This window comes from Nestor notabilis, unplaced genomic scaffold (assembly GCF_000696875.1).
Source record: "Nestor notabilis isolate BGI_N333 unplaced genomic scaffold, ASM69687v1 scaffold34389, whole genome shotgun sequence".
Lineage (NCBI taxonomy): Eukaryota > Metazoa > Chordata > Aves > Psittaciformes > Psittacidae > Nestor > Nestor notabilis.
This window is the reverse complement of record NW_009945661.1, coordinates 30,903-41,998: the sequence shown is the minus strand read 5'-3', so window position 1 is coordinate 41,998 and position 11,096 is coordinate 30,903. Positions and strand designations below refer to the sequence as shown.

Here is an 11,096-nt window from a genome sequence, read left to right as displayed (position 1 = left end):
CGCCCGCAGCTGCGACCCCCACACTGGTGACTGCCGCAGCAGCAGGTGAGATGGGGGTCCCCGGGCACTCGCTCCCAGCCTCACCCTACCCCCGGCATCTCCCTCCCATGGAAGGCATCTCACTGACCCTATTTGCTCATGGCACATGAGCTGAAAAATACCCATTAGATAAAATGCTTGGGGTTTGGTATGGTCAGGAACTGGGGACAGAGCAGAAGCTGCGTCCGTGGTTCACCTGAGGGCCCGGCACACCAGGGCAGGGCACCACTGGTGTCTGTTGGCCCGTAGTGCTGTTGTTAATGTATTGGGTGTTTTACATAAGCTTCACAGGTGCTTCTTCTCCACAAGCTAAATATGGACCTTAAGGACATCTAAGTGAGAGGATACCAAAGGCTGAATATAGTTGCTGTTGCAACTTGCTTGTGTTGGACTTGGAGTCAAGCTCTGACTATTATAAGACAGTACATTTAAATAATCCAGTCTCTGGATCTTATAAGTTGCTTTTTTTTTTACCACACTGGGGGTATTTATAGCCTATAAATCCCAATAATTTATTTCAAACCCAAAATGGATTCATGACCCACTCTGACAATACTCAACCTGTTCACCTTCCAAAACTGCTCCTTGCATTTAACATCACCAAGGTGTGCAATCATGCTGGATGGGCTGGTAGTGGCCCTGCTTTCCACTGGCTCCAGGTTGACCATGTCCCTTTCCCTCCAACAGCTCAGATGTGACCTGGCACAATGAAGCACCTCCTTTCCAGGCAGTGCTTAATGAGAGCGAGCCCACCTGGGGCTGGGAGGATGAGCAGGGCTTCTCCGCGCTCCGACACTCCGGTAGGACAGAGGCTTCACATGTGTTTCCCTACCCCATCCCTCCCACCACCAGCCAGTGCAGATAGAGTCTTCTGCACTAGCTTGTAATTAGCACCCTGTCAGTTGAGGGAGAGGATGGATGATCCCCCATTGACATCCTGTGTGACCACCTCCTTCCCCTCCACAAGTTAGAGGAGTCCTATAGCTCATCCCATCAATATGAGGACATGCAAACCCTCTAGGTAGATGCTCCATGCTGAAAGCCTGCACCCAGTGTCTAGGTGTCGGTAAAGAAGGCAAGAGTTGGCTGACTAAATTTGCAGTCCCAGCTCTGAATTTCAAGGCTGGATACTCTCATGTTTTACTTGGCCATCATGTTTTGAACATGTCTTTGTATTCACTAGAACTACTAGATGCTGGACAAACCAGCAACATCATTCAGAGGGCAGGGGTTGCCGCTTGACTGGCAGGTAATTGGGAAACTTCTAACTCAGAATTTATTTTGCCGATACCCACAATAACTTTGGCATCAATTGCAGCTCACGATGCAGTTAGAGATGGCCTAACATTTCAGCTATGGCTTCAGCTGGGGAAGTTATTTCCCTCTTGTCGCCCCAGTCTGGAGGAGGTGGGTGTTATGTGAGGCTGCTGCAAGGCAGGTTGACCTCGCAGCACAGCATCAAGCGTCCTCCCTTGCAATCACTGCATACAAACAGGCAAACGTAATTTCCTCCATCTTCAGAAAGTGACACGATAAAATCTCAAAGATACAATAATTGAGTCAATTGAGAGGAAAGCTCCATCATTTGTCTGGGCAATTTCATTTTAAACGTAAATAAGTATATCACGTTATTCTTTGTTCTAAGATCACGGAAGTCATTAATCTGCCCTAACCTCTGCAACATTTCCTTTTAAAATCTTGTCTGGTACATTATGGTGTGGAAAATACCACAGGGGAAGACATGCGTGTTATTTGCATAACAAGGCAAAATAATAAGGCCTTTGTTTCCCTTCTCTTCAAATTGTAAACAAGGAATAATTGCCCTTGGACTGAGATTGTATATTCAGCCTGGATATGAAAATAGGGCTTTTTTTGCATGGGGTGTGTGGACCATGTGAAAACCTCTCACAGGTCCTGTCTTTTAGAGCACAATCCACAGCCGTTTGCTTTCTTCTCTTTCCCCAGGTAAATGCGAATGTAAAGAGCAAGTTTTAGGGAATCCCATGGTGTTCTGCGGGATGAAGTACACCTACGGTGAGTTGCGGGTGAGGTGGCAGGGACATAAAGGGACGTGGTGCAAGTTGGTCCAAGAGTGTCAAGCGTGAGAGGTGCTGTTGTGTGTACTGCTCCATCCCAGCAAACCCATGGGCTACTCGGTCTGAGGGCAGATCTTTGACCTTTCCAAAATGTATAGCTATCATGGTGCCAAGTCAAGGTGGGTAAAACACCTTGATCTGTTACGCACCATTCTTGCTAACAAAATACCCTTGTGCTAAAATCATGGGAGGACTAGAGCTGTCAGTGTCCCTGAGAGGTTGTCTGGGTCCAAGATAGACTGTAAAGCACTATTGCCAAAAATGGGTCACTGAAACTCCACCTGTAGACCACAGCATGGAAATCACTGAATCTGAATTACACCCAGTGTAAGGATGGATGGTGATCACCACACAAGACATTACACTGAGGAAACACCTCCACCCACTGCAAACTCCCCCCATCAACAAAGTTCAGCTGTTGCAATGGGGTGATGTATATTGTCTATGTGTCTATTGGATCTAAAAGAATGAGAGGAGGCACTTTGTTTCCCAGACCTCTCTGGTGTGTGCCAGTGAACCACCTCCTTCATACCGCAGCAGAACAAGGAATGCTCTGCTTAGCACTCCCATCCTTCACAGTCTTCCAAGGGTCTCTTGCACCTGTTTCATATCACACTGAAGTTGAAAATGCATGGAGAGATAACCCATACCTCTGCAGGCTGCGGAGCAACCCACAAAGGGAAGTTCAAGGGACTGCCAGCTGTTGAAATATAGCCCTGGCTTAGCTATATTAGCAAAAAATCTGATTCTGCTTTGCATTGCTCCCTGGCCACCACAGTGACTGTGTTTAATCTTGCAAAAGATAAGGAAAAAAAGTCACAAAAATCTAAGTTCATAAATCTTATCTAAAGTGCAGTCAGGCTTCCTACCCTTTCATCACTCAACTCGCAAAAGTGTCAGCTAAGCTGAAGAGACAGATGAATTACGGGGCTCATCATGAGCTTCAGGAGGCCATACTGCAGGAAGAGTTTTCCCTGAGCTTCCTAAGCTGCAGTGCTGAATAAAGCACCCGCATATGGTGACACCTACAAGGTGACGCAGGTAGGCACCAGCACAGTCAGGGGGAGGGTCACACACAGGACCTGAACCCTGAGCCTCCACCGTGCAGGGGCTCAGCAGATGGGATACCAGGCAGCAGGAGTGTTCCTGTGGGTATCTGTGAGCTCAAAATACTCCATGGTTTGCCTCAGTCCCCACCAATGTCCTAGTCTCCACCACTCCATTTGGATTTGGCAGTTCTGCAAAGAAGGAGGAATGGCAGCTGGAGTGCTCACCAGGGTGGGGTGAGGGCAGGTCCTCATGCCCCTGCCTGCTGCCTGGCCTGCCCAGGCCAAGACCAGCAAAGCCTCCAGGTCCATCCCTAGAACCAAGGCTTTCCACTTGATTTCCACAAGTGCTAAGGAAGCCAAAGTCTTTTCTGAGTTCCAGGGGAAAATGGGGCTCTCCAAGTTTTGAAAATCAGGTCATTGGACTTCTCCCACTGCTCACATGGCAGGTCCAGGGGTTGTGGCCAAACCAAATGGCAGCATTCCTGGCCACAGGCATTCCTGCCCACAGGTACGGGGATGTATGCACTCCCCTGGCAGTTGACCCTGCATTCCCCAGCAAAGAGCATCAGGCTAACTCCACTGTAGTTAACTGTCCTCATTGCTTCACCCAGACACCCACATTAGACAAAAAAAAAGAGAGCACTGTAAATAGTTTTTACAGTCCTAGTTTTGAACTTATGTCTTCCCAGTGATCAAGACAAAGATCTTGTCAGCTCATGACAAGGGCTCCCATGCAGAGGTCAATGTGAAGATCAAGAAAGTCTTGAAATCTACAAAGCTGAAGATCCTCCGGGGCAAGAGGACACTCTACCCTGAATCCTGGACTAACAGAGGCTGCACTTGTCCCATCCTCAATCCCGGTAGGTTTGACTCCCTGAGCAGTACATCTCCACCTCATTTACACAACTCCATTCCCACTTCTCTATCCCCTCATGCCAGTGAGCTGAGATTGCAGCCCAGAGTCAGGCTGTTACGTCATCTGGATTCCAACAGCAATCTCCATCAAATCTGAGTTTTGCAGAGCTAAACTTGGTTCATTCTACAGACTTTCAAACATACAGTTCTCTTTATGAAGCATAATAGCAGTCTCACAGCTTTATGAGTCTCTATATGTTTCCAGAGCAAGGGAAGTGCCCATCACGCTGCGACTACATGACATATTTTTTCAAAACTAATGCTAACTTGAATCCATAAAAACACATTTAAATCTAATTTGAATCATATTGTCCTGAAGTTCTAATCTAAACTCTCTTTGAAAGTAATACTCATTTGCGTTGGCTTCACAGTTTTTTCTCATCTTCTTTCAATGAAATGGAGTGTAGCTCGCGGTGGCTAAGCAGTGCATGCAGTCCCCGGTACAGACAAGGAGATGCAGACTCAGGGATTTCTTTAACAGCAAAACTAAGCTCCAGCTGACACACCTTTCTTTACAACTCCGAGACAAACCAGCAGTTACCAGCTAATTCAGATAAAGGTTTTTCTTTCCATAAGGCACACACATCACTCGGAAATCACCGATCAAGATGACAGCTTAGTGCTGAGACATCCCTTATGCATGCAGTACTAGGAACTTCCTTTGTGGGGAAAGGGCTGCCTGCGAGGCTGGATAACGCAGAAAGCTTATTCATTGATGAGGTGTTCGCAGTCTTCTTTCATCTCCACCGGAGGGACTGCCTTTGGCTTTGAAGGCAAGGTGCCGAGATTGCAGAGCTGTAGTCAGGAAGTCTTGTCAGGTGCAAGGGTCAGATGAATCAGCAGTGTTAGACAGGACTTTACTGTTATAAGTGCAGTAAGACTTTGGATATTGGTAAAACACCATGAATCTATAATTAAATAGATACAGCTGTTTTATTTTTCCATATGCAAACACAAGCAAGAAAGCCCAGATATGGCTGCCTTAATATGAACCTGGAGGAATGCCATGGAAGCTGTCAGACACTGAACATGCAGGGTAGCCCTGCACCTGACATCCAGCTTTGCAACTCCACTAACTTCAGAGGAACTTCACTGCGAGGAGGTTTTTTCCCTACCAGAGGAAAAGACAGCAGTGATCACAGTATCGATGAAGATCGCTTGGACACCAGCTGAAGGGTGGAGGTGCAAATGTCCTTAGGGACAGTCCAGGCATCTGACATACCAGGTGTTACTCCCTTGCCAGCTCTCATGATTTACACTCCAGAGCTTGGTATTGTCTTGAAATGTAGCTGCTGGCATCCTGTGAGTGTAAATTAATCTCAGCTCTCACATTAGAAAGAAGCTGTGAAGTTCGGTCTTAATGGGAAACTTGAAAACATCAACTGAGTGTGCATCTTTATGATTCAATCATTTCAAAGGGGAAAAAAAGGATCCCAGATAGTTTTTTAAATCTCATTATTTTCTTTAGCTACTACATCCATTTCTGAATGGTTCTAAATATACTGTATTAGCAGATTTAACCTTCTCTCAGAGTAAGAGCTTCTGACTTCCAGATGAATAAATCAACAACAGCCAGATAAAACACCAAACTGACATAAAACAATTTCCTGACATACAATGGAAATCACATCTCCCAGAAACATAGAGGAGATCAAAGATAAAAATAACAGAAAGACAGACATATTTTTATTCTGTCTCACAACACAGGAGGGATACCAAAAGGAGGGTAGACTCTTAACGTCTCTGTCAAGAAATAAAACCCCACAGCAATATTTGCTTGCTCTGTGAAGGTGTATGCCACATTTCTCTCTCAAGGAAGACAGATTTAGGAGCCCTTGAAAAGTGATGTTCATAACAGCAGGACTGACATGGCCAAAATGAATGTCTTGAAAAGGGTGATACTGCCATACACATATCCTGTGTTTACTTGGCAGAAGAGAGGGTGTGAGTGCCCAAAAACTCTGTATTGAATTAAAGAAAAACATCCTTGAACTTTAACTAGGGGACACTTTATTGTGAGCTACAAAATGAAAACCCAAGAAAACATAAGCAGAATCCCTACTGCAGCCAGGATGGAGTGGGATGACTGAGAGCACTGAGGGAGAACCATCTCCCCCAGGCCAGTTAGTACTGCCATATGGTGCTCCCCACCCTGGGGAGGGCTACAGGGCGGTCTCATACTTGCTGTATCCATCCCAGTCATGCTGCAGCAAGATGCTGTCCATGGCTGGGAGCTCCTTCTGCCATGGGAGAAATTATCCTCCTTGTTTTCCCCATTTATGGCACATTCATGTCCCATTTAGGCTGTTGGGATCTGTGGCAGTGATTCTTTAGCTAATTCAAACCAAAGGCTTCCCTCCATCTCCCCACTTAGCAGTTATTGCTTGGTTCTAAGCATGCTTTGGGACATGCCCTGAAAGCCAAGCTCAGACCTGGATGGCTGGGGCAAGCCCGGTGGCAGGGCATTGCAGGACCACACTCCAGCCCATTCTGGCAGTTTCTGGACACCAGATGGGGCTTCACCAGACACTGTTGTCAGGTCTCTAAGCATCAGGTGGAGGCAGAAATTAATGCATCTCTTTTCAGTGTGGCTGACACCCCCCCAGGCTTTTCTGAGGTGTTAACACCAGCAAATCTAGTATTGCCTGTCCTGGGGGTCTGGCGTGTCTTTACCTGCAAGGGGGCACCAGCCATTCTGAGCAAGGCACCAGCACTGGGCCATCCTGCACTGTCATTACTGGAACACACTGAATTGACCAGTTTCCAGGCAGGTATTCAGGGTGAGGCAGGTGGCTGCCAAATGAAGGTAACAGCAGTCACAAACAAGGAATAAAAACTTACAGTGCAGCCCCCAGAGTTCTGCTTCCATTTATATTTAGAAGGTAATAAAATCAAGGTTTGTATAATCCATCTTACTGGCCGATGTGTCACAGGGGTCGTTTTCCCATAGATACAGATATACATATATATGAGAGAATCAATATGTATAAATGTTTCTTTGTATAAGTCCTTTTTTACATGGGACTAGATATCCAAGCTGACCTTGCAGTGCCAATAGACCTCTTAAGTGTGGTGCTGTGCAGTCCCTGACCACTTCGCTGGTTTGCAGGCTTGGAGTACCTTGTGGCGGGACACGAGGACGTCCGAACAGGCAGACTCATCGTCAACATGAAAAGTTTTGTCCATCAGTGGAAGTCAGCTCTTGGAAGAAAGGTCCTGGAGATTTTGAAAAGAGTCTGCAACTAGAGGTGTGTGACTGCCTTGGGCATCTCTTTATGCACAAAATGCAACAGCCTTCACAGAGAGAAGACCTCTAGGATGAAAACTGGAATGTAAGAAAATAGTGCCAAAACATGTAGCGAGGCATTCAGAGTTGTAGGTGCTGTCTAATTTAACCCTTCCTGGCCAATGTTCATTCACATGCCTGTAGCTTCCTTGCCAGGGGTTTGCCTGAGCCCAGCTCATGGTTACATTGAGGGAAACAAAAGGAAGGGCAACGCTTGTCTCACCGTAGTGTGATGTTGGAGCAACTCCTATGAAGCCAGTGATCACCCCAAATTGCCACCCTAGAGAGGGAAAGCGTGCCCACGAGCTACAGCTGAGAAGCAAAGCACCGCTGCCAGTGCCACCAGCAGGGATCCTGAGTGACTTCCAGAGGCTCCTGGTGGATGCTGTGGGGAAGATGATGGCTGCAGCGGCAGGTAGGCACTGGCAGAAGCATGGCTGTGACAACCACTCTTAAGAAACATCCCCTTGGGTTAAGACATGGCTCCCATTAAAGAGAATCAGGTGTCACTTGCTTATAACCTGGTCATCCCACTGAAGGTTTTGGGGGCTAAATTCTCTGCTGGTGCTGGCGGGGACAGAGCTGCCAGAGTGAATCAAATCCCTCTGCCTTGGCACAAGCATGACACAGGGCAGAGGCCAGCTCTACCCCCACCTCATGGCTGCAGAGAAGAGCCAGCTCCAGAGGGTGCAGCATCTCTGAGCTTTTGTCCTTGAAGTGTTAAAAAATGAACCTAGCCCTAGTGTAAATATTTCATTGTATAAAGCACTTTACTACCTGCCACTTCACAGTGCAGGAAGTCTAATTGTGTTGGGGAAAGAAGAGGTTGAAGGTGGCACATGAAAAAACTCCCTGAAACAGAAGCACTCCTGAAGACCCCCCAGTTGGACGGCATTAATGGTATAAAGGGAATGGCCAGCCTGGCACTGGCCACTCAGAGTATCTGAGGATGCAATCTGAAAGATACAGTATTTGCACTGAAGTCCCAGCTTCAGACCAGCACTTGGACCCCATGGGCAGGACTCCAGCGAGACTTCGCTAGCAGTGGGAGAAGAAGAAGAGACTTTGAGATGAAAAATGCAATTGCTAGAGGAGAAAACCTCTGCCTGCAGGAAAAGGAGAGGATATAGAGAAAGGACTCACACTCACATTCACATATCAAAATCCAGCGATTCATGGTGGGCCTGGAGTTTGTTTTATTTTTATGTTAGTATTTAAGACTGAACATTTTATTTGTTCTCTTCTGTGTTATTGTTTGCAATATATACCGCCATTATACTTCCTCATTAACACCAGTATGGGATATAGCACAGTTTACTGCAGTTTTCAGCACTAAAATATATCTTTTCTGTAAAGCATGTTTAAACCACATTGCATAGAGTGTATTTTATTCATGAGTGTGAGGGGAAAGAAAAAGAAGACATACAACACCGGAAAAGTCATGAGTCTACCAATCCGCTTTATGTATGTATTTTTCTTTCAAGGTCCTGTGGACTCACAAAAAAATGATACTATTTTGGTAATTTGTTTTTGTATCTCATGTATGTAATAAACATAATATGATTTCAACTTCTTCACCTCCTGTTACTGCTTATGCCACTGGCAATTCAGTCTTCATGCCTGTGCTAAAGAGGATAGCAAAGATGGTGCTGGGGAAGGAGAAGCTGCCATGGGGGTATTTTCTTCTCTGGTGGATTAACATTCACCATGTAGTAAAAAGTCAAGTAGCATGGTTCCAGACATCCCATTTCACCCCTGTTTTGGAGGGCTTGTAATCTCTTCTCATAAGAAGGGGAATTATTGTACCTAAATATTTTCAAAGCTGGCCAGATCCTGCATCCATGCAGGCCTGATGGCTAAGCTGCAGAACACTTATCCATAAAAAGCAAGCTGGGGATGGCAGAGATCAGGCTCAGTCCTACATTTCAAACTGCAAAGGGTAAAAAAAAAGGCTGTGGGAAATAAGCACCATGGCAAAAGGTCTATAAAAACACTGAGGAGTGAAGTCAAGCATCAGAAATGAGTGGCCGGGGGGCCACGGCGTAACCCGCAGCGTGGGCAGGCAGTTAACCAGTGACTGCCAGGGCACCACGCTGCAGCAGCACGCATGTCCCCAGCGGAGGAGAGGGCAGGGAAAGACTCCTCCTATGGGGACACTTGGAGACTAAGACCTTCTAATATCTCCATTTCAGTTTGAAACTTTGCAATTTTACCTGCTTGACATGTTTCTAGCTTCATTTATTTCAATGTCATTAAAACTACATTTGCAACGGATAGTTAATTAATGGGAATAAGATGTCTGTCCCTGCCCACCTGAAGAGTAGATTTATTCATTGACGACTCCAGGAATAGCAATGCCTTGACCAGTCCTGCTGTGTGACAAAAATCAGTGGCAGGAAAACCAATCCAGTCATAATCAGAGGTGGCAGCAGCATCCACAGAAGAGTCTTTTCTTCCAGAAATATCCCTCTGGCCTTACAGACAAGAGCTGCTTATGCAGGCAAAGCCAGCAGCTTCCCAGAGGCTGGCTGAGCTGCCCCTCCATGGACTGTGCTGCCCCTGGCAAGAGGTGAGCGTAGGTGAGTGCTGAGGTTTCAGGGACCAAATGATGGCAGTATCACTGGGATCTGCAGCAGCTCTCCCTAGAGCATTCCCATGCTGCCCTCATGCCTCACCGCACCTAAAGAGCAAGTACCTCCCAGCTGCTGAAGGAAGCATTGGAGTCTGCAACCATCCCTGTTTCCAACGCAGGAGGCTAGATTTAAGCAGTGGCTGTGGGCCAGTGATAAGGGCTAGGGCTGGCTGCCAGAGCCCCCATGCTCCTGGTTGTCTGTCAGCATCGCAGGAGTGACTCAGTGATATGCACTTGGGCTGCAGGAGGTAAAGTGGGTGTCTTGGACCCAGCTACCAGCACAACACAGACCCTAAGTGTACATGGCAAGACAGCCCCTCCAGTGTACCTACATATGATCCAAACCTGTATTTCCCCAAGACACTCATGGAAGACCTCTTTCACCCTTTCTGGTGGGTTCGCACATGAGCTTTCAGCAGATGCTTTGGCACAGAGAAGGGAACACCTAGCCCCAGGTTTTCAGTCCCTCCTTGCACTCTCCAAGCCCAAATCCCCCACCGCCCAGGAGGTCTCCTCCATCCTCAGCACCTCCCAGACCAAGACCCGGTGGGCTGCAGAAGTGGTGAATTCTCCTGCCATGGTGAGAGCCGGGTGAGGGCTCAGGGCTGTGCTGGCTGCACGTGTGTGGGTCCAGTCCGTCCCCAGAGGAGCACAGTCTTCCAGTTGCAGTGGAAAATTACAGTCGTGTTTAATATAGTTGCTCCAGCGGGCTAAATCTTCTGGGATATGACCATGTTGCTGGTCATATGACCAAAAATGACAGAACATCTGGTATTACCGGCCTGCCTAAATGGAAAGCCGGGCTGGTATGGGTAAACATAACAACTTGGGAACAAATAGCTGCAGTATTATTATTTTTTTTATCTTTATTTTTAGTTATCATATTGACTTCAGTATCAACACTGGATAGAAGAAACATCTCAAAAATGTCCGGTGGCTGCTGCTCCAGCACCCAGAGGAGCCCTCTCTCTAATAAGGCAGGAGGAGATCGGCTGCCTGTGGGCCTTCTGGACTGATGTGTTGATTTTTCGATGACGGTGTTTCCAAAGCATGCCCTAGCCCACGGGTCACAGCTTCTT

The 11,096-nt window shown here is 47.0% G+C and overlaps 1 protein-coding gene across 1 annotated transcript; it reads left to right on the top strand.

Moving 5' to 3' along the window:
* Positions 1–726: 726 nt before the first annotated feature.
* LOC104412298 (netrin-4-like) lies at positions 727–7,786 on the top strand (the record flags this gene model as incomplete). Its single annotated transcript, XM_010022965.1, has 4 exons — positions 727–839; positions 2,005–2,073; positions 3,874–4,044; positions 7,209–7,786. Coding segments are annotated over 4 exons (490 nt in total), but the record flags the coding sequence as incomplete, so codon positions are not given.
* Between the last annotated feature and the right edge of the window lie 3,310 nt (positions 7,787–11,096).